We start from the raw sequence: 22,696 nt of genomic DNA on the forward strand, positions 1-22,696 counted from the left end.
TGTAGTTTTACAGTTCTGCCCTTTAGTTATATTATAAATGAACCCTTATCAAATCATTCAGTACAACAAACTTTATTGGCACACTTTGGTGTGTATATACAAAATACAACATGACAACAGAACCTTTCATTTTGTTAATATGCTCTTCAAAACAAGTTTAGCAAAGCCGGCAAAATGATGAACCAGTTGGAAATAATTTTCCAAACATCAAAAACTTTAACTGTAAAATAGTGATACATTTTATAACCTACTATGCCAAAATTGGCAGAATTTAACAACTGACATATTAATTTCAATACATTTAGCTACCCCACAAAAGCTAAAGAATTTAAAGGAAAGAAGGCCCCAGATATAATGAAGCTTTTCTTTAAAATATGGGAATACTCTAGAGGACTTGGAAGCACATTATTGTAAATATCCTTGACATCCAAGTGAAATGTTGACAGTTAAGGTTTACTTTGATGCCTGATAGTTACGGGGCTATTTTGAGTGATTGTTCAGCCTCTACAGAGTATTTATATGGCATTTATTGAAGTACAGTAGTTTGACTATACACAGCATTTGTGATCTGGAAATAAGGAGACAGTTTCCACTACTGTAACATTTTGGAAATGGCTATTAGGAAATAACAGTATGAAAAGTACATTACTTAAGCACCGGTGTCAAATGGACGGTTGCTTGAAGACTTGGCTGCTATGAGACTTGCATTCATCCTCAAAATAAGATGGACAAATATGTATGATATGACTATAGATGTCAAATGTGCACTTAAATAGAAGTAAAACTACATGGGGTGGATTTTAGACTACGTACAGTATCCACCGGCTGCCTTGGGTAGCGGCTTTCAGGAAGAAAGCCCTTACACCCTGCTCCTGTCTCTCACAGTTCATCTCCAACATGGGTGTTCCTGAAGGCATCACCTGTCAGCTTCTCCTGGGCCTCCTTCATACCAGATACAACTGCATGAGGAGAAGGGGTCACAACCAAACCTGTTAGTCACAGACACTCACACTTGTAATTATTTACTTCTATGAGATTAATACCTTGGTCTGAATTGCTGTAGAAATACTTGTAGTTGGGATTCCCATTTGTGTTGGTTATCTCAGGATGAACTTTGCCACTGGGATCTATGAGAAACATGGGTATTAGCAACAGAAAACAATTAAGGGGGAGGGGGGGTCAGATGGCTGAGCGGATTGAGAGTTGGGCTATTAATCAGAAAGTTGATGACGTTGTGTCCTTCACCGTACTTGCCTCTGGGGGAATGTACCTCTTATCCAGAGCGACTTACAGTAACTAAGTCTGCTAAATGTCAATGTAAGGGGTGTTGCGTGTCATAGGGATGTGCTTATAGAAGTATACAGGCAAGAGTGTTCTTTTACCAAGGAAAAGTATTCTAGGAATGTATCCACCATCAGGGCTGAAGGCCTCGTCCTTAGGCTCCTCCTCATCCTGTTGAAATACATCTGTGGTAAGTCAACTACATAGACATCTACATACACAATATACATACACAACTACCTACAACCTGGTATAATGAGGAAGCCTGAAAGAATAATTCTGTCAAAGAATGGCCTATTCTTACCTCCAGATTTACCATGACAAAATTGTGAGCCAGTTCAGAGATTTCCTTAGACTCTGCAAACTTAGGTTTCAGAGCTGAAAAGAAAAAGGGTTGATATTCCTTTAGAAAATCTAGCTATTTTTTCTCAGCTAGTATCAATAACATACTCATGTAACAAATCACTGGTTTAAGCAAGAACAACTTAATATGGAAGAACATTTTGGGGAAAAACACCTTTGCAGGCTCCACACCAAGTTTTGTGAATAATGACCATCAACGGCAATCCACTGTCAAGAGAAAAAGTGGTCTGATTAAATGAGTAGATATAAAGCACAAGAACAACTGTTCAGGCAACACCTAGATCACTGATTAAGGCAAGGTAAAAGGTTCTCATTTCAAAGAGTAACTTGATCACCTGGCCTCTGCCTCTTTCTTCCCATCATCCAGGCTTCTCCAGTGGATATTATCCCCAAATCCTGTTTAAAGAAACAAACGAGTCAATGGGAAGGCTTCACCTCTCTCTTTGTGAAGAGAAACGATGGCAGGGCAGGGGTGTGTCTCTGGGAGTGGTAAGAGGGCCATACACACTATTTGCCATCCGGCTGAATGGTGTAACTTGAACTTGGCTATTACTTTTATGATAGAATCAGAAATCAGAATTTAGGACCCCTAGGCCCTAATAATATGGCAGATTGTTTACATGTTTTGTCGGAGTCTGTGTTATATCACCAATAATAGACCTTGGGAGATAAGAAATGTATTTTCTGTGAGCGGTTCCTGTGCCAGACAAAGTATTTAGTCAGAATTAACAAAGAAAGTTTACTGGAAACTGTATGAAACGTTCACATTTATATTTCTTTTCAAAATAGGATATGACTAAAGCATAACGAAAGCTGAACTTGGTCAACTTGGAAAGCTCTATGGAAAATTACACTATTAGTAACTAGAACCCAAAATATACATTGCTAACGTTAACTAGCTAGGTTATTGCTTGTTAATTCAGAGCAAAATCTGATACAGCAAAGTGGCCAGCAGCCGTGTACAGTACCGCCTTCTTCCTTTCACTCCTGCAGCCTACAGACAGTTAAACATTCGTGCGCATTAATGATATGCTTACCTCGGCTATTCCCTTCTTCAGCTGCAACCTTATGAAGATAGGAAAACGAAAATAGTACTTGAAAAGCGGACAACAAAGCAATATTGACACGGGGGGACAGCATATTCGTGGCCTTACAACAATCTTGCTGTTTGTGCTAGCTACTTTCAACTTCTAGCTAGCTAGTAGTAGTTGTACCAGAAACCGGTAATAATGTACCATGTGACAGGATGAGAGACAGAGTGCTTGAACACAATGTAATCGTTTCAAAATAAAAGTTACCGATGAGCTACCAAACAATTGTGTGTTCTGGATTTCAGGGTTAGTGTTTAAGAATAGGTTGGGAACATGAATGTAATGTAAAATAATGTAAATACGAAGGGAAATAGGTGTTTCTTATAATTTTCTATAATTGTGTCTGGATTTAATGCCATAACACCACCTAGTGGTCAACAGCTATCCTTCACTCTGACAGGTGTTGTTGCCCCAGATGCACCCCCACCCTGAAAAGCAAAGCATGCTCAAATAAAAAAGTTTAAAATGTCGTCTTGCATTTAGTCATGTTTTGATGTCTTGATATCGCAACGTAGGTGAAACAACTGTTTCACAACAGTGTTTGGACCTGCATCAAATTATTCTTACTGTATATTAAGGGGACTAGTATCCGGCTGTCTCCCCTCCGTTTGGTTGCGATATCAAGACAACATTTCGAGTGGTTTGTGCGCGCTCCCGCGAGGGTGTGCTTTTCATGGTGGGGGTGCATCTGAGGGCACAACACCGGAATCATCATCATCACCTCGTGCTAGTGTTGCAGATGGTGAGGTAGCCTGGGTAAGTGGGTAATCAGTACTAGTACGAACAATACCAGAGAGCTACTGACGACAGTCTTGACACAGGTAAATATTTCAGATTTTATAATTCAACAACTGTACAAAGGACAACAATCGTATTATGTTAAGTCATATACGCAAGTGTTCGTCGATAATTAGATTGTTGTTTACCAGCATGCTAACGTAGCTAGGCTTAGCTACCTAGCGTGTTCTGACACATCAATCCACCTAGCTAACTTCTCCTTTTACTGTCAGTTTTATATTTCTATGAATCACGCATTTGTATAGTTAAATCACATAGTCCACTGTTAGTGCCACCACCGTTAAATCTAGCTAGTACTTATTTAAATTGGATGAAAGTGCAAGTCAACTAGCTAGCACTAGCGAGTAACCTGTTACATTGGATTATCTAGCGTTATAGTTCAGCTAGTAAGCTAACAGTTAGCTTTAGTGAGCGTTGTAGAAATATATTGTTTGTGACTTACAGCTAATTGTTCACCCCTCGGTAAATCTAATTATGCTGTTGTGTTAGCTTGGGGTCAGTGTAATTAATTACATAATCTGAATACAAGTAATTGTGTTACTTTTTCTTGATGCATCATTATTAATGACATAAAATGGTCTTCTTCATTCTTTCTAACAGTTATGAACCAAGAAAAGCTTGCCAAACTCCAGGCTCAAGTCCGGATAGGGGGAAAGGTACAAGTCCCAAATGTATTTGCTGTTTTGTGATGCTAAATGACTGGGGTCACCTGCATTAGATTATAACTCATAACATTGCTTAGAGTACCCTCACGTATTATGCCCTAATGTAGGCTGATACTGATTGAATGTAGCCTGATGCAATACTGAGGCTGAAGGTGAGGATCTGTAGCTCTAGTAGTAGGTACATTATTCATCCTTGAGGTAATGGAATGTGTTGAAACAGGAGCTTACTGTTTTGGTGCAGAAGCTAAGTTCACAAAAGACCTGCCAGCCTTTTCCCCCTACCTCAGCATTTCTATTATGGACAGATGCTTTGACCTGATGACTGTTGAGGCCTGTCATTGTCCGTTCTCTTGTCGCAGGATCATGTCTCTTTCCTCCACTAGATGGTGCCATAATTGACATGTATTTTTTTTTTTTGCATTTATCCTTTCAACCTACATGTGAATTTTTGATCTGTATTGTAATACTGTTCAACTCCATCTACTCTGCCCATAGGGATCGGCCCGTAGGAAGAAAAAGGTGGTTCACAGGACGGCCACTGCAGATGACAAAAAACTGCAGAGTTCTTTAAAGAAACTAGCTGTGAACAACATTGCTGGTATTGAAGAGGTATGTTGTTCCTATTGTAGTGTCCTCTAATGAGTCACTTCCATCTTGATGCCATAGGAGTTTTCAACAGTTCAGTTTGTTTAATAAACTTAGGAGTTGTCACAAAATATAAATAATAAAGTAAACTGTACAACTTGATGCAACTATTACAACTAAAAATATTGATGCAAATAAAACAAATAGATGCAGTTGAAAAACTATATGCCTGCTAGCGTCTCTAATGCTGGGACCACACCACAGGATAATTGGGACGATTTCGTCCCTTCCGACAATCCTTGGTAACATATGTCCCGATTATCTTGGTTCTGCAGATTTTATTAGATGTTCCCTTGGTGTGAAGTGTGTTAAGAGTGACCACACACTGTAGGAGCAAAACGGCTAAATCTAGGATTTTTTGTCCTCATGTTTGTGGTCTCTCACAGTTTGAAAATCTTATAAGATTAAAAAGATTGTTTAGTGTGTCCCCAGCATTAAGTTCCAACATTCCACACGACAGGCTCTCTACCAAACGCTATGCCCAATTCCTTTGTCGAGTACCGTGGTTTTCAAACCTGTCCTCAAGTACCACCTGTCCTGCATGTTTTAGATGTTTCCCTGCTCCCACACACCTGATTCAAATGAATGCTCGTTACCAGGCTTCTACAGAGTTAGATAACAACCCATTTATTTGAATCAGGTTTGTTGTTGCAGGGAAACATCTAAAACATGCAGGACAGGTGGTAATTGAGGACATGTTTGAGAACCACTGGTCTAGTAGTTATTCACCTCCTAATTAACACAGGTGAGGTGATACCAATTAATCGTTCCAGGTGTCAATAATTAGTTCTGCCAGCAGGGTCATAGGCTCAACCTTCAATTCAAAGAAATCTAACTAAAGTACAAATGGCTCCTACACCCATGTTGAAGTCTCAAATTCTCTGTAAGCACTTCTCGCTTTTTTCACGGAATGTGATGTGGAACCGCCAGTTTGAGTCTGTGGCTAAGCAAATTTATGTAAAGTTTTGCTATAACGTTAGCTCCTTGATAGCGCTGTTCCTCAGTTCTTTTGTTTGAATGTGTGTGTTGTTTGGTAATGTTTTGATATTAACAGATAGTGACAAAACAGTCAGATGGCTGAGTGGTTAGGGAATCGGACTAGTAATTTGAATGTTGCCAGATCAATTCCTGGCCGTGCCAAATGACGTTGTGTCCTTGGGCAAGGCACTTTACCCTACTTGCCTCGGGGGGAATGTCCCTGTACTTACTGTAAGTCGCTCTGGATAAGAGTGTCTGCTAAATGACTTAATGTAATGTAAAAAAACAAACAGGATTAAGTTTAATTCCCGGTGTCCACATGTTCACATCAACGCTTGTCCGTAACATGCATATTTTTTACGGAAGTAGAGTTTCAAATAATGTAAAAAAAAAACACTTCTTGGAGAAATAACTTGAGGCAAGTTTAAATGATTTTACCTTTTGCCAAAGAACAGTGAGGCAACCTAAAAAGCTTCACGTTGAGCCTGTGTATTCATTTTGGCAAACCAGCATTTGTTAAATGACTTGCAATTTCCTCCAAGGTAAACATGATAAAGGACGATGGGATGGTGATCCACTTTAACAACCCAAAGGTTCAAGCCTCACTGTCAGCAAACACATTTGCCATCACTGGCCACGCAGAGACCAAACAGCTCACTGAGATGCTGCCTGGGATCCTCAGCCAGCTGGGGGCTGACAGTCTGAGTAGCCTGCGGAAACTGGCAGAGCACTTCCCCCGGCAAGGTGGGCTGAATCTCCTACATCTTATTTAGCACACGCAAACCCAGTAGGTCTTATGGGAGAGCACATTGTCGAAAAATATTAGTTTTCATGCAAATCCAACTTTCTTTTTCCTTGTTGTAGCATTGGAAACTAAGGCAAACAAACCAGAAGATATTGAAGAGGAAGATGATGACGTTCCAGGTATTGATTCTGTGACCATTAATAGTTGTAGAATTATTGAATTGGTAACTGTCATTTTGGTGTCTTTTAGACCAATATCCTTTGTCATACAATCAGTTAACCCCTTTGTACCTTTCAACCCTTTGAGACTGTCCTTGAGCAATTCTATCTGGTCCATATTGCAGATCTTGTAGAAAACTTTGATGAAGCCTCAAAGGATGAAGCCAACTAATCAGTCACCATCATCCACCCTTATTTGGTCTCAAAGGTGCATTTGTTACAGTTATAATGTAATCGAGGATTGCAATGTTGGAGAAATATCATAATATCAAGGACAACCATCAAGGGATGTGTTCTGTATTTTAACTTGGTGGACCTCTGCTAACAAGAAATACTACGGTTTAATTTGCCTTTCAGAACTGTCAAGGAAGCGTCAATCGGATGATCCTGTATTTAAAATGTATTGTTTATTAAAGAAAATGATTCATGAAAATGTGTTGTGTGATTTCTCAGTGTTGTATCTTCATACTTAACGAAAGTGATATTAATGTTATGAAATTACTGCCACTCAACAGCACCATAACTTTAGGGCTTTAGAATTGTAACTAGAAGTATGTACAAATATTTGTTTGCTGTTCAGCTCCCAAATCTCTGTGGAGGAGATTACTACCCAGGTCTTTAAACACACTTCAGGGTGTAACTGAAATGTCAGTGAAGGAGAATGACCGATCAATGGATAAAAGAGTATTTCTATGCAACCAGTTGTTTGGTGAGTAGAAAGGTAGAACATTGTGATGATCAAAAAGACTGCAGAAAATCTCAACCTTGCACCAAACCTTGCAGATATAGAATTGTATTAGAACTGATGTAAGCTTGAAATTTGACAATATTACCATGGTGGTAAACACTGTCTGAATTATTTGAAGCACATACATTTGCCCATAATAAACACATGAATCAACAGCATACCAATCCTGGCCTTCTAGCTGTACTGAAAAGAATGGAAAGTGCATTATTGACAACAATACAAAATCTTAAGTAATTCCTTTATTGTTGGGTTGAAAATTCATCACACATGCAAACAGCAATGGTGTAGCCGTGGTATCTCGAATCTTTTTATTAGCAAACGAGAGAAGTTAACAAAACAAAATGAAGGAACTGAACATCTCAAGTTTCTGTACAGATCAAAGTATACTACAATATATACTATTATAATACAACTGGCTTACAATACATGTAAATAAGTACAGCAGTCACAAAGAAACAAACTTGAAGTTTGTTGAATCAGTGTTAACCGAGTTAGGCAAGTTTCCTTGAATTTTTTCCTCTGACAATATCATTGACTATATTATGTATAGCTAGTATGTTCTGTATTGACATTCCCTCCTTTTCTAAAAGTGCTAAGCTTTAGAATTTATTCCACTGGAAATAAAACCCTGTCACTTGGAGAAAAAAAAACCCTGCAGTTCACCCCTGTGTTTGCCAGAATAAGAAACCTTGCACAGAAGTCAGGCCCATATTTAGTAAGACTCAAGGATTTAAGGCCATAAACTGACGATGGCAGCCATGTCATTCAAAAGCAACAAGGAGTTTTTGAAAACCAAAATTTTTTGGGGTTGGCAACACAAGTGTAAACTAACTGGCCATTGCACCTCAATGGCCACTTTGAGTTTGAATATTATTGAGACTTCTGCTTTAAGATATTCAACCCAGTTTTTAAATGAAATTCAGATAAACAAAGCAAGATAGCTTTGTTTTATAAATATAAGGAAAGAGAATGATGATTACACGGTTACAAGCTGAGAAGAAGGGATGTGAAGCGTGTCCTAGTTTTGTCTACAGGCTTACAATCAAATGCACTTAGATGAATCTGTGAACACCTCAACCCACAGTGAGATGCAGCACTCAGTTCAAGGCTAAGTGAGATCAAATGGACACAACACATTGTCTTTCAGGGATTCAGCAAGGGAGGTTCATCATCTCTGACTGATTTCCTATCGCACTTTGACAGCAATATCATATGTTTCCATACATTTACTCCTGAATGTTCTCTGGAGTCCTCTTTGGAGTAAGAATAACATGACATTAATCTTTAACCTGAAATGAGTTAAGAATCTTTGACTAAAGTGACTAAATATGTCATCCCCTGTATCACATTTACTGTTCAAGCCACAAGAGTGAAAAATAAAATTGCCATTAGTAAGGTATCACTTACAATGAGATTTTGTAAGATTATGCAAATGATTCTTAAAATTGCTTCCAACCGGCTACTTATTTAATTCTAGGCTATATTTTATTGAAAATATGCATCCGAATATCCGACTACTATCAATATTCACACACCAGTTGGTCTATAGCAGACAATTGGCTTGTAGAATCAATTTCCACCAGAAATATTTCCTATTAGTCATATATTTGTATTTAACATGGGATCCAAAGACATTTCCTATAATATTTGCCACTCAAAAAAAACATTATATTGGAACAATTTGATAATTGCTTTAGGACATATGCTTAAGATTGTAAGTGGCTCTCCCTTAATTAGGAATCAAAGATTAGTCATTGGGAGACACACTCAACCAACAAACAGTTTGGAATATTTCCCTCTTGCATGTATGCATATACGCCAATGAAGCAAAAAATGATATGTGCGTTCATGTCAATGGTAGTGCGGTGGTTGAAGTATGTTGGGGTTTTTTTGCGGACAGACATTACATTGCTGGAGTGGGGTGGGGGGAATCATCTCCTCAAGCTGTCATACCCTTCATTATCTTAAGACGTGAAGAGCAGCTATCTACAGGAATGCATTTAACACATGAGCGACCAGCCTTGGACCTTGGTGCATGTTTCGTATAATAACATTTAGCCTGTCATCGAAAGGCAAAAATGGTTGAAACCTCTCTTTAGTCATGCAGTAATTACAACAGAAACACAATGGATACCAAAGCTGTAGATACCACCTGAAGCGTTTTCCCACAAACAGTTATGGCAACCAGTCAAACTGGGGGGGTGGGGCGAGGTTACGGTATCATAATAGAGAAAACTAAGATAATTTCAATCAGGAATGATCCATTGGCTCCATCACATTTGTAGGCTCAGCATCCTGGCTATCCATTTCCTCCAGCTCTTCAGAGCTAGCATCTCTCCCTCCGGGCTTGGCTCCCACCTCCCTCTGTAGATTTTCCGCAGACACGTCCATAGATGAGAGCTCTGGGTTGGCCGTGCCTGACTGGGGAGCGGGTATCCTGGCCCCGCCTGTCCGCTCCACAGAACCCCCAGGGGCTGCAGCGATGCTCTGCTGCTCCCTCAGGTGGCGGTCCATGGAGGCCTGGATGGAGGAGACCATTTCCTGTAGCTTTTTCCTCTGCTCCTCTATCATGTCAGGGTCCAGGTTTCGGCTGTCCTTCATGGTAACAAACCCAGGCGCCATGCGTACCAGCTCCTTGGTGGCGTCCTCGGGGATGTCCGAGAGGTCGGGCCCTCGGGACACACTGGCGCTTAGGTCCACGCCGCTGCTGTGCTGCCGGGTGATTGGCTTGTGCTCCGGGGGGAGGAGCCAGGGGGAGCACTGCCCAGGGAGTGACCTTTCCCCTGGAAGGCCGTGACGTTCTGGAGCTGCTCCTTCTTGCGCACCACGCCGCCGCTGCCGAGACGTAGTAGGCCGTGGGATGGGCTCCCCTCGCGGCTCCTGGAAGTGGTCTCAGAGCGCAGCTGGACCAGGGCCTCCTTGACGAGGTCCTCCACGTCGGGGCCAACAGGGAAGTGTCCCGCGGTGTCCACGCACAGCTCCAGACGCTCCTCTGCAGCATTGTAGACAAACGTCTTCCCGCTGAGGTGGGGCAGGGTGCAGTGCTTGCCGTCCAGCAGTCCTGCATGAGAAAGATTGTGAGAGGCTATAAATAAATTGTTACTTTGACAAATGTTAAGATGACCATGAATGTACTTCCACAAAAAAAACGAATATTTGATCGGAAAAATATATAATGAAGAAACAAGGCACCTCTACCTTAAACATGCGTGGGATACATTTGGAAGGGAAATCAAGTAAATATGAACTCCCTGTAATTGTGTTATTTTTTACTAAATATAAATCTACAGCTATGATAAGAAGCTATGATAAAATCCCATTGTTGAGCCATGTCATAAAATACAGCAACATACCCATATCTTTCTTCACAATGTTGTAGAAAACTCCACCCTGCTGGAATAAATGAGGCAGCTTCTTTGCATATGACCAGACATCCTCTCCTGCAAAGAAAGAACAAAAAACGGATATCATACCAGAACTCTACAATAAACAAAACACAGATCGAAATCATTATTATGGTTAATGTCACGTAGTTGTCTGTGTATAGCAGTGTGGATAATAAGATGTTGAGGTCATGTACTTTTATGCACACGCAAAGACAACCAAATGCTGTAATAAAATAATGTGCCCCGTCAGGGGGTAAGGAAGGATTAGATTGGCCCTGTAACATCTGCCAATCACAAGACATCCACGTCTGATCCCACTTTACAGATTAGCTACCAGCAATAACTTCACAAGCCATCAGCCTTCTCGTTCTGTGGCAGGGCAAGGCCTGGAGTACCTTCAGAGACCAGAGCTGCATTCAGGGGGGTTTTATGTATTATTTGGCACACAAACACAAACAGAGCTGCCATGATCATCCTTTACTCTACCTGTCAATCACATCCCTGCAACTCTTGCCTAACCAAAACTATTCTTGAATGCTCCACCCAGCTGAATGCAACTTTCAACTCTGACCCTGTTGGCAGCCAGATGAGGGATGGGAGATCTGTCTGTGTCAGCAAATCCACATGGCTCTCTCTATTTCACTGCCAAACAAGTTGTAATATGGCCTTTAAAAACAATATTAATGATATAGCCTACATTAAGACCACTTTAGTTGATTATAATTATATTGAGTGGGGAAAAAAAGTGATTATTCTGGACCTGGATCCATCCTTGGCAAGCTTGGCTCACTAGTCACTCAATACCTGTAGTTTGTTATTCATCCTGCCTCTTGTAACCAATCCAAGAACAGCATGCACTTATGCTGTGTGTAGTAGTTTGGGGCATCTCACACCTATCACATTTTGGATCATCTGACAAACTGGCCTTTATTGTTGACTGAATGATCTAATGGACATGATCTATTGATTCTAAGAGATAGTCTTGACAGTGAATTTATCTATCTAAAACAAATATGGGCGTATGTGAAGCCATCTGTGACATGCTTGCGTGTAAAAAGGGCTATACAAATACATTTGATTTGAAATATGCATCACCAATTCTACCCCTGTTCTTAGGGTCTCATGTGGTTAGGCTATTTCCCCAAAACAAAGTCTGCCATTCAAGTGACTTCACGCAGAATAACTAGGCTATTAGATATCTAAAGCCATGACCTCATATCTTTTCAAATCATACCACACCTTTGTTACAGTAGGCCGCATATGGAATTTGTAAATGTTCATGGTAGCAAAAATGCAAAGAGAAGTTCCATTCACAAACCCTTCCTCTTTCTTACCCATCAAGGTTGCTAGGAGGCAGAGAGAGGACATCTCAAGGTCGATGTTGTCTTGCAGCTCTCTGTTACTCGTTCTACTGGAAGTCACTGGATCATCGCTCTTTACAGAGTGGAGGGACGCATGTGAACTGGAAGCTCGAGGGACGGAGGAGGGGACGTCTGGTCCCCTCAGGATCTCCACCGTGACCCGGTCCCCATGCTGCAAGGCCACCGGCTCATTCTCCTCCCCATCTTTAGGAGGGCAAAGTTCTTTAGGAGGAAACCCGTAGCGGATGCACTGTTGGGCTGGAGGGACAGCAAACTCTTTCGTAATGCTCTTCTGGAGCTCTGAAAAGGTGGTCTGGGCCTGGAGAGTCAGCATGGCTTGCCTGCCGTCACTGGTTGTCACACGGATCTTCTTCTCTTTACTGGAGGTTGGGGAGAAGGAGGATTTGGTGGGAGTGGCTGGGGCAGAGGAAGAGGAACCCTCTGAAGCACCGCTTGGGGAAGATGGTCGACCCTGTCCCTTCTGTTCCTGCTTCAACTGGTCAGTCCTCCTCTTCTGGGCCACTGAGGCCTGTTCTCTGATGCTCTGCTGGAGGTTCCTTTCGGCCTTGCTCATGGTCAGCTCTTCTTTGTGGATGGTCTTTGCTTTCTGACCCGTGAGTATGATCTTGGTGGGCGGCTGATTGTCTACAGCCGCCTGCTGAGGGTCAGCCCCGTCGGTGAGCCTCTGGGCGTGCGCTCCGTCGATGGAAACCGGATTGTACTCGTCAGGGTTCTTTTTGGCGGTGTGATGCAGGATGGTGTTCACCACCTTCTGTACAAGGATCTCACTTCCAAACTCCCCCGGGAAATGTTTGGTGACAAGCTTCATGGCGACGTCATAGACATTGCTGTTCAGGGTGACGTCCACCTCATACTGGAACCAGTACACCGTCTCCCGCACAACACGTCCACCCCACTCCAGGGTGATGGGGAAGGCCTCTGGAAGATTATCATACTCCTTATTCTCCCAGAAGTGCTTGAACCCGCATCCACATTTCCCCCCTGGGATCGGGTGTTTGTCCGGTCTCCGTCCAAATACACGATCGAGCCGTTGCCGTGAATGTGGCGCACTGATGTGCCGTGGCACCAGTTGCAGGTGTTTAGAGAGCTCAGCTTGTAGTCTGGAATGAGGACGTCCCTTTCTGGGTCGTAAGAGCAGACAACGTTGTTTAACGGGAAACTGTAGTTCTTGTCAGGTCTCAGCTGCCCGTGAGTGGACTTTGCCAAGTTGTAGAGCTTGCCACCTGGCGCCAGCCACTCAGCTAGCACGTGGAGCTCTGAGAGGGCGTTGCAGATCAAGCAGCGGTGCAGACGGTTTTCCATCACAGACTTCTTGGCCGCTTCCGTCACCTCCTCCGGCTGAACTCCAATCACACCCGTCCGTCTGTAAACGTACTGGTGCACATCTGCCACCAAGGCGGGGTGGATGCCGTGCTTCTCCATGAAGATCTCCTCCATGGCGTTGACCAGTCTCATTACGTACTTGTCTTGCAAGCTCCTGTCTCCTCCAATCACACAGCTTCCGTCTTGTTCCAGCTTGATGTACTTCTTGATGAGCTCCTGTGGCACACCCCATGCCTTGGGCAGAAGCCTAGCCGGCAACTTGGGAACCACTGTATTCTTGATTCCCACTAGAGGGATGTAGTGGTTCCTCCCTGAGCTACTCCATGCGATGCATATGGGCTTGTTGAATTTTCCGTCTTTCCCCTTACAGTGCTCTTCTGGCACTAGACCTGGAAGGAAAGTTGCAGAGTAATCCCCAGAGCTCCTCATTCCACTCAGTGAATCTAACAAGATTATGGGGCGGTGAAGTACATTTGCCAAACCAAATATGTGAATGTTTCGTAGTCCCAGTGGCACACCTTCTGGTGGGATAAACAGAGGGTCACATTCGTTGATGATGTCCTCCCATTCAGCAGCATCAATAAAATCCTGGAAGAGAGCCTTGTAGCGATCAAGGTTTTGCTTGAAGTTTTGTTTCAAGTTCTCCCTTAAGGCATGCCAAAACAGTTCTCTGCCTACCAGTGCCCTGGACACAGCATGGACCAGACAGTGTCCATCTCCATCTACATGCACGGGAATAAAACATTCTCTATTGCTGTTGGCTTTTTTTATCTCCTCCAGAGTGTCATGGAGGTAGATCAGGCTGCCTGACCTGTCCTTGCCATAGCCGACGGTGGAGACATGCTCTTGTTCGATTAGAAAAGCCCTGTCCCCTAAGAGTGAGCAGTCGAACATCTCTCCTTGGTTCATTTCCCTTAGTAATTTCGCTTTGCCCGACTGCTTATCCATACCATACCTAGTTAGAATAGGAGATAGTAACTTGCAATGGTAATTTGAAAGCCCCATTACTTTAACCAACTCCGTTCCCTTTTTCGGTGCTCCAGTGACACCGAGGAGAGCATTTCTAAGGAGATTGTGAAGCACAACGTCTGGATCAGTCACTTCTTCCACATTTAAAAGATTCTTCTGTTCGTGGCGTTGGCCACACTCAGTGCATTCGATGCTAATTGAGCCGTAAGCAGGGAAGAATAGCCTCGCCTGGCATTTTGGGTCTGGGCAAGTACCAGACAAAATACGCTTGTCCTTCTTCTTGGAGCCTTGTAGCATTGACATTTTGGAAATAAAACTACACTATGTGACAACCTTACAAAACCATTATGGTTTAATCGACAGAGAACTATCAAAATTGCCTTCACTTACGTAGCTAGCTTGTTACTTACTAGCGGAATAACAGAATAACAACACGGAAGCAGTCCGTTTTTCTCAGTCGACTGTGTGTTGCGATACGTAATTCGCAGTGGATCGTGGTACCTGTAGTTTGGTTGACTGTACCTTAAGTGCAGCTAGTTATTTTTTTTTATTGTGTTTTGTTTAAAACAATTGTTTGAACATGTTAATTATTTCATCATATTCCTTTATATTGTACTATTGCGAATAATTGTGTGTTTCTGTCTCACAATGGTCTGATGGTGTATATCTAGAATCAGATATTTAACTACAAGAGCCACAATGCAACATTTCAAGGGTTTGTTTTCAGCAATTTAACCCGAAGACGGATTCATTTCCTTTCTTCATCTTCGTCAAAGAAAACACATGACAACATAAAAGATAAAGTCCAGACGGAAGAGGGAAAATATGACGATTAAAAGTAGTTTTTAACCTTCAGAGTACTATTTCTTTAGCGTAAACAAAGTCACATTATTAATATGTATTTATTTATTGGAAGCGCCACTTTTACTTTGAAAAACCATGGAACGGTGGCTTAGGCAGTAAAACTTAGTCTAGACCCGGAAGTACTCTCTCAGTGTAGCTGGCACAACATAGATTTTTCTCCATAGAATATAGCATTTCCTTCCTTACTTACAAACCTATTTAACATTTTAAACACACGATTTGTCAGCTATCCATTTTCATTGAGCCAGCATTATTTGAAGCATCACAATGTACGCAGCATTGAAGAATCTTAAGGTTTTCTTGGCATTCAGTATTCTCTTTACTTTTTCAGTTCCCATTTGCGCGTGGGATACCGATCTTGAGCTTTTTGATCTTGTAGAAGAAATTCCCCAATCTTTTTACGAATTCCTGTCGGTAGAGCAGGTGAGTTGAAACCTTGGAACTTGGTAGCAGCCCCTAACGAGCTTGCATAATTGTTGCTTGCAAATGAACAAGGCAGACTAACAAAAAAACCTTACACTTGCAAAACTGCCGTATTGCGTTATTCGCTACCTCAGACATCTAAAATAATAACATAGTACAGTTTGTCACGGCTGCATTAAACCGTAAAGGTGTCAGACAGTAAGTAATTTCGTTGTCTAATGATGTGAACAAAATTGCAATAAGATTTGCATTTCGCTTTTAGTCAACCTTCGGCAGACGCACTCCATAACATATGGTACAGTTGAAGAAAACAAATAATAATAAATAGTTATTTTTAGTTGTAAAGTATAGCCTATTTTAAAATAAATGTTACATAGCCTATATGAACTAGCAAACCTTAATCCCACATCGTTAGAGAACGTTCGTCCCATTGCTTTTACGCATCTCCAAGCTCTAGAAGGACACGTGTCAAAAAGGTTACGGGAGGATTTGCTTGGACATATTCTTTTTACCCGTGTACGACTCCAAAAAGGTTTAGGAAGGCCCACACCGAATACGTTTGAATTCGTGACCACATTATTTTAAAGTTAACATTTTAAAAATGTTAGTCCGCATGCCTTGTTACTACGGTAAATAGAAACAAAAAGTAAAAACGATCAAATAAGATCTAATAATATCCATTACCTCCACAGCTGGAAAAAAGATATACATTTGAGTTTTTTTTTGCAAAAATTGTCTTTAGAAGCTTGGGTGATTGCACATGACTACATCAAATGTATTGTTAGTCTGGTCTTATTCATTTTAAAAAGTACACTCATGAGCATACTGATGGGAGGACAAATGCACCTTGTTGGAATAATCAGGGAGATGCATCCAGTTGGAACCCTGATATGGTGTATGTCATCCTCAGGCATATCAAACCGTATTTAAGCCAGGAAGGCTGCTTTTAATCGTTTATTTGAATCTCAAGGGCTGTATTGCACTGACTGGTAGATAAAGTAGTATGTTGCGGCTAACAGATCTGTTAGTCTTTTAATGTATTCAAGTTTTTTTTTCTGATGTAGGATGCATCATCAGCAGACATCAGAAAGGCATATCGCAGGCTGTCTCTTACTCTACATCCGGACAAGAACAAAGACGAAAATGCTGAGACACAGTTCAGACAAGTAAGACATTCGTTTGTTTGAAGTAATAGACTAAGCAATCGGGTGAAAGCTGGCCTTTGAAAAACATTTCCTCAGTGGAAAGTTTTGACAATGCAACTGTTAACGAAGATTAATTTATTATATTTGTTTTGTTTCTGTACTGTGTAGTAGAAGGTTGCAATGTTTTTCAATGCATCTTCAGAGAAAATGAATTTGCTCCTGTGAAAGCTAGCTGCCTGCTTTTAAAATATGAACAGACTGTCCATGACCTTTTAAGAATTACCTTTAAAACTTATAAAAATATATATCTTAAAAGAAAAAAGGTAGCTGGTTGCATATTTCTCACTTATTTGAGAGTTATTCCCATGATAGGTATTTTGGAAAATGTACTTGTACAGTATAATACATACTGCTGTGAATGGAAAATGTCCTTTGTTGCGAGTCTGAAATTGTTCTTGTTCTGTAACCATTGTCTCGTGTCATCTTTTCTCCTGTAGTTAGTGTCCATCTACGAGGTACTTAAAGATGAGGAAAGGAGACAGAGGTGAGAAGTCCTATTTTTCTTCAAATTAGTTTGCCAATGTGGACATACTTGGGTTAAAGCACCAAAACCAAATCGATTAACACTTGTCCATTTTTACCTAATTACATGTTTGAAATATCTGTATAACTAGTTGACCTCAGCCTAGATACACTCTCAGCTGTAACATCATTTCTCTCTCCCTTTTAACAACTCATAAAACAGCACTTTTTATCTTTCCCTACAGCTATAATGATATCCTTGTCAATGGCCTACCAGACTGGAGACAACCAGTATTCTACTATAGACGAGTCAGAAAGATGAGCAATGGAGAGCTGGGTTTCCTGCTGTTCCTTATCCTAACAGTGGGACATTATGCAGTGATCTGGTCAATCTACCTGGAGAAGCAGCTGGTGAGAGAACCTTGTCAGCTCTGCTTTCACCACTTTGGGGTTGTGACCTATCATGGCAGTTTTGGTTTGTAGATTAAGTGTCATAAATGATCATTATCACTGTAACATCTGGCGCACACATGACGTCTCTTCACATTTTCTTGTGAATATTCCAAGAGATGTAGCTGGAAATGGTCATGTGCTATGAGTGGGCCTGGGAAAATATCAAACTAAACAATACTCCATGCTATACTGTAAAGTATTTATATAATAATGTATTTTCTTTATATGTTTAGAATGTTTTTGCAGGAACACATCCCACACAGGTCAAGCTCAAACATTCTGTGCTTTTTCATTCGCAGGATGAACTTCTGAGTAAGAAAAAAAAGGAGAAAAAGAAAAAGTTGAGCAGCAAGACTGTGGATGAATCAAAGTGTACAGGTCAGGATAAGGCAGAGAGGTAAGTCGAAAATCATATTTATTTAATGCACATTTTAAGTGCAATTTGAATGTATGTATGTTATAGTATATATGTATGTTATACATAAAAGGCTTTTTGTCGTTACAGATGCCACGACAAACCTCATTGGCAGGATATCTTGCCTCTTAAGTTGAGCATCTGGCTGTATTTGTCACTCAAGTCCCTTCCACAAGCCATCCAGGTAGAAAAAATACAAATACATACCTGTTAAAGGTTTATTTATTTACTTGAAAACTAATAAGCATGCATGCCATCTGACAGCTAGAAGGATAATGAACCAGATTAAGGAGGAAGATCGTTTATATATTATAAGCTACTGTTGATACCAATCATACTAGAAATGTCTGTGTTTTAGGACATGAAACAGTATTATGAAGACTACAAGCAGATGAAGATTGAAGAGAAAGAGGAGGCTCAAGCTATGGCGGAACAAGAGACGACACAGAGTAATTAGCATTACATTATTCATTTTACATTTGACTAACAATGTGGTTAAAGAAAATGCATGAATGGGACAAATGTAATTTGTATCTTGTTTATTTCATTTTATATTCATTTATTACCTGTCCCACAGAAGAGAAGCGACCCAAAGTGAAGAAACCAAAATTTGAATTCCCTGTGTATGAGCCAGCTATAACGGACACCGGGTTCCTTCCATCTTATGATCAGGGCACCTCAATTGAAGAGATAGAGGATCAGATGGATCATTGGCTTGATGACAGCAAAGCCGAGAAGAAGAAGGTGATCTGTTTGTATTTTTTCCAACCAGTGTCTTTTTTTCCCATGTCCCAAGGACATAAACCTGAAAAGAGTGAATTGCCAGTTCAGAAGCAAGCTCGTTCTAGATGTGTCCAGCTCTGGTAGCTTCTTGCTGTATAGTCACAGAAATGGCAAAGACGGTTGTGATTATATGCAACAGCAGCAGGTCATTTTGTTGCCCTTTGGCCCAACAGCAACCAATAGGCATCGTTAAGCACAACACTCCTGTTCATTAGCATGCCAGCCAAATGGTCTGTTGTCATACTGTAGACCTGTTGCTCTTTGAAAATGTTTCACTGATGTGGTATCCCGATAAAGTGCCTTCGGAAATGAGCCAGATCACATTATTTAGTCATATCTACCACCAAGCTCAGCAGAGGTCTTTTTATTCAGCAGACGCCCGAGTGGACAGAAGAGGACATCAGTCTGCTGACACGGAGTATGGCCAAGTTCCCTGGAGGAACGCCTGGTCGCTGGGAAAAAATTGCCCACGAACTTGGAAGATCAGTGACAGAGGTAAGTCTATACTACTACATTACTCGACAGCACTGCAGTGGCGGGATTTTAATATTTATATCTGGAACCACAAGCCATGGTGTCAACTAAGATTTAGAACAACAAGCCATGGTGTCAACTAAGATTTAGAACAACAAGCCACTTCCACTGATGATGAGCCTAACCTTTTTGAGGACAGGCCCTGGAGTAAATGTCAATATTAATTTGACTCAGTGGAATTTAGCCTAGGATACCGTAGACTAAATAGAACTGTGCAAATGAAACTCACCTTCTCTTAACAAGGTAATTTTTTATGACATTTGAGGAGCCTCCGCATGATGTCACTAGCACATCATGTAGCAGCCTAGAACATGTTCCACATTGTGTACCATCATATAGGGGGGCACCTAGTATGTCCATGACATAAGAGTCTGACATTAATTATATGGAAACTATACATCTACTACAGGTTACAACAAAGGTCAAACAAGTTAAAGATTGTGTTACCAACACCTCAGGTAAGACAATTGTTTTATTTTCCTTTTTGCATCCTGGCTCTATTACAGCATGGATCTATGGTGTGTGTGTGTGTGGGGAGAGCTAGAAATATGTTTATATCTTTGAGTAATTGTGCTTGAACAATGTTGTATAATCCACATAATACATGACATTTGATTTGACATTTTATTCATCAAGCAGATTTTTGAAATGATTGAATATTAAATGTACTTGGAAAAAACCCAAGATATACTGTATTTAGTGATACACAGGAATTACATATATCTGGTTGAACAAGAGCTGACTGAAAGGTGGATGTGGTCTTATTAAGTGCCTTTGGGAAAATACATAATGCGTACCCAATTCATTATGTCTATCAGCATCAGAAAAATCATTCACAACAATCCAAACCTTTCTTCTCACACAGATATGAAGCCTTTACCTATATGCAATTTAGACTTATAGAGTAACCGTGTTCTACATTTTCAATGCAGGAATGGTGAAGTTATCTGAGCTCAAGGGAACTTCTACCACAGGAAAAGCCAACAGAGTAGTGTCTGGAACGGTACCTGACAGCCTCATCACCCAGCGAGACAACTCCGAGGCATTTGACCCAGAGGCCACCTCAGGGGCCACAGAGTCATGTGACATGGATGATGCGGAGGGTGCCCAGGCCCTCAGGAGGCGACCCAGAAAGACTGGGAGTGACGTGGGGGAGTCCAAGGTTAAGAATCGCAGACAGAAGGACTTCGACCCAGCAGCAGTTGAAGACAGTGAGGATGAGCAAAGTCCACAAACCCACCAGGCACTCAGGGAGAAATCTGCCACAGCTGATGATGTGTGGACCCAGAATCAACAGAAACTGCTAGAGTTGGCCCTTCAGCAATACCCTCGTGGCACTTCTGAACGCTGGGACAAGATTGCCATGGTGGTCCCTGGAAAACGAAAGGTCAAATACCCCTTTACTGTCTGCCTGTCAAATTGTAATATACCCCTTGGGTATAGGTATATTAAAGATGGACTTGACCTTAATGGACAAAAACCAACCTCTCAATAATGCATAGAATTTGAAAACATTGTTAGTATTCGATCTAGAATGGTGGCTTTAAATTCATAACCTTTTCCTTTTTCTTTTCAGGAGGAGTGTATGATCCGTTACAAACTTTTGGCAGAGCTTGTGCAGAAAAGAAAACAAGCCAAGAGCTAACTCTCCCAAAATAGTTATTTTCATTTTGCTGTTAGACTTTCTGATGTTCACATCAGACCTCAGGTCTTCTACTTCCTTCAAAACTATTGGACTTGACAGACCTGAATACATGAAAGTAGTTCAATATGCATATCATATTGAAGGACTTCTAAAGGCTCACACCATGGTCAGCTGTCATGTCACTGAGAGGTAGAGAGAAAGACTGGGAACCCTTTTTACTACTCAAAACATGTATGGTAAGAAAATGTATGGAAGTTGAGCAGTCAACTGAATATCCTCAATATAAGTATTTCAAATGTTTGGCTTCATGGGATTGTGGGAGAAGAAAGCATGTTTCTCACTGTAATCCAGCAATAACCGCCTTGCTTGAGTAAAGTATAGAGAAGCTAGAACATGGCATCTCACACTCGCCAAAACAACATTTAAATTAACAGCATGACTTCTGTAATCTTTGTAGCAAAATCTGGGAATCCAAAAGCACAATTGAATAATCTGTGCAGTGTTCAAGTGTGAATCTGTAGTCTGATTATACAGTAGCAGGTGCTTGCAGTGAAACATACTCTAGATATTTTACCTGATTAGATGTGCTTCAGGTTTTCCCAGGTAGACTACTGATGGCAAAGTATGTGCAAAGTATGTGTAAAAATGTGTGTTAATGCTATGCACCAGCATTACATACTTCCTTAAGCAAGGCAGCTATTTCAGTGTTTGTGGATGGGTTACGCAAAAAAATATTAGTCATAAATCTCTAAATGCAAATGTTACACTTCCAGTAAGTGCCCAAATGGTCTAAATGTTTAAAATCCTTTAATAACCCCAAAACATGGGTGACACAAAGGGAATAAAGGAAGTCTGGATGTACATTTGATTTACTCATGAACAGTTATGTGCCTTAGCTCTGCCCAAAGCATGCCACCCAACCCTCCATGATCTATCATAAAGTGCACCAACACAATGAAACGCTTGTCAGTACTCAAAAACATCCCACTTGCCATTTTATTTACAATAACGTATTGTACTGCTTATGTTTTATGTTTTTAAATAAACGGTTATGCACATTTCATTCGTCACACATTAGTTACTGATAATACATATACATGTGTGTGTGTGTGTATATGTTGAGGATATAATGACAATGAGGTTCAAGAGCAGACTGTAAACTTTCTATTTAAGGTATTTTGATTCATATTGGATGAATTGTTAAGTTAACACTTGACAATAGGTAGACTTGAACTACCATGTAACTACATAGTAATGCCTGTAGGAGCAACATTGTAGTTACATAATGTAGAAACTGTTAAGTAGATGGATGATATTGCG

General features: G+C 40.9%; 4 protein-coding genes across 6 annotated transcripts; 2 read left to right on the top strand and 2 right to left on the bottom strand.

The window, feature by feature from the left end:
* Positions 1–56: 56 nt before the first annotated feature.
* Positions 57–2,894, bottom strand: txndc12 (thioredoxin domain containing 12 (endoplasmic reticulum)). Its single transcript, XM_084707531.1, has 7 exons — positions 2,682–2,894; positions 1,980–2,040; positions 1,799–1,851; positions 1,586–1,659; positions 1,383–1,452; positions 1,044–1,127; positions 57–959 (listed from the first exon to the last, which is right to left on the bottom strand). Exons 1-7 carry the CDS (start codon positions 2,782–2,784, stop codon positions 880–882), a joined length of 525 nt encoding a protein of 174 aa, XP_084563657.1. The 5' UTR covers positions 2,785–2,894; the 3' UTR covers positions 57–879.
* A 521-nt stretch (positions 2,895–3,415) lies between these two features.
* LOC146271110 (transcription factor BTF3 homolog 4-like) lies at positions 3,416–7,217 on the top strand. 2 transcript variants are annotated; one of them, XM_084708102.1, is made up of 7 exons: positions 3,416–3,556; positions 4,134–4,189; positions 4,694–4,807; positions 6,364–6,565; positions 6,686–6,745; positions 6,910–6,992; positions 7,142–7,217. In XM_084708102.1, the coding sequence occupies exons 2-6, from the start codon at positions 4,136–4,138 to the stop codon at positions 6,954–6,956; spliced, it is 477 nt and encodes a 158-aa protein (XP_084564228.1). In that variant the 5' UTR covers positions 3,416–3,556; positions 4,134–4,135; the 3' UTR covers positions 6,957–6,992; positions 7,142–7,217. The 2 variants fall into 2 exon arrangements, with proteins under 2 accessions (XP_084564228.1, XP_084564227.1); XM_084708101.1 differs by having other exon boundaries at positions 6,910–7,217.
* Positions 7,218–7,758: 541 nt separating this feature from the next.
* Positions 7,759–15,027, bottom strand: vcpip1 (valosin containing protein (p97)/p47 complex interacting protein 1). The gene is given in 5 exon segments (XM_084708418.1): positions 7,759–10,274; positions 10,277–10,593; positions 10,886–10,972; positions 12,253–13,284; positions 13,287–15,027. Coding segments are annotated over 5 exon segments (3,537 nt in total). The 5' UTR covers positions 14,896–15,027; the 3' UTR covers positions 7,759–9,782.
* A 547-nt stretch (positions 15,028–15,574) lies between these two features.
* Positions 15,575–22,437, top strand: dnajc1 (DnaJ (Hsp40) homolog, subfamily C, member 1). 2 transcript variants are annotated; one of them, XM_084708419.1, is made up of 12 exons: positions 15,575–15,879; positions 16,944–17,045; positions 17,522–17,568; positions 17,792–17,957; positions 18,299–18,396; positions 18,505–18,598; positions 18,773–18,863; positions 18,992–19,158; positions 19,570–19,692; positions 20,141–20,189; positions 20,664–21,118; positions 21,308–22,437. In XM_084708419.1, the coding sequence occupies exons 1-12, from the start codon at positions 15,724–15,726 to the stop codon at positions 21,374–21,376; spliced, it is 1,617 nt and encodes a 538-aa protein (XP_084564545.1). In that variant the 5' UTR covers positions 15,575–15,723; the 3' UTR covers positions 21,377–22,437. The 2 variants fall into 2 exon arrangements, with proteins under 2 accessions (XP_084564545.1, XP_084564546.1); XM_084708420.1 differs by having other exon boundaries at positions 19,573–19,692.
* Positions 22,438–22,696: the final 259 nt, after the last annotated feature.

Source organism: Hypomesus nipponensis, chromosome 10 (genome assembly GCF_054491055.1).
Source record: "Hypomesus nipponensis isolate SF chromosome 10, ASM5449105v1, whole genome shotgun sequence".
NCBI lineage: Eukaryota > Metazoa > Chordata > Actinopteri > Osmeriformes > Osmeridae > Hypomesus > Hypomesus nipponensis.

Excerpts from the sequence above, each read along its gene's own strand:
- txndc12 (XM_084707531.1), bottom strand. The coding sequence starts at position 2,784 with ATGCTGTCCCCCCGTGTCAATATTGCTTTGTTGTCCGCTTTTCAAGTA. Across the intron at positions 2,041-2,681 it reads TGAAGAAGGGAATAGCCGAG|GATTTGGGGATAATATCCAC; the intron begins GTAAGCATATCA and ends TTCTTTAAACAG. Across the intron at positions 1,128-1,382 it reads TCCTAGAATACTTTTCCTTG|ATCCCAGTGGCAAAGTTCAT; the intron begins GTAAAAGAACAC and ends TGTTTCTCATAG.
- LOC146271110 (XM_084708101.1), top strand. The coding sequence starts at position 4,136 with ATGAACCAAGAAAAGCTTGCCAAACTCCAGGCTCAAGTCCGGATAGGG. Across the intron at positions 4,190-4,693 it reads AAGTCCGGATAGGGGGAAAG|GGATCGGCCCGTAGGAAGAA; the intron begins GTACAAGTCCCA and ends CTCTGCCCATAG. Across the intron at positions 4,808-6,363 it reads ACATTGCTGGTATTGAAGAG|GTAAACATGATAAAGGACGA; the intron begins GTATGTTGTTCC and ends ATTTCCTCCAAG.
- dnajc1 (XM_084708419.1), top strand. The coding sequence starts at position 15,724 with ATGTACGCAGCATTGAAGAATCTTAAGGTTTTCTTGGCATTCAGTATT. Across the intron at positions 17,046-17,521 it reads CTGAGACACAGTTCAGACAA|TTAGTGTCCATCTACGAGGT; the intron begins GTAAGACATTCG and ends TTTCTCCTGTAG. Across the intron at positions 20,190-20,663 it reads TTGTGTTACCAACACCTCAG|GAATGGTGAAGTTATCTGAG; the intron begins GTAAGACAATTG and ends TTTTCAATGCAG.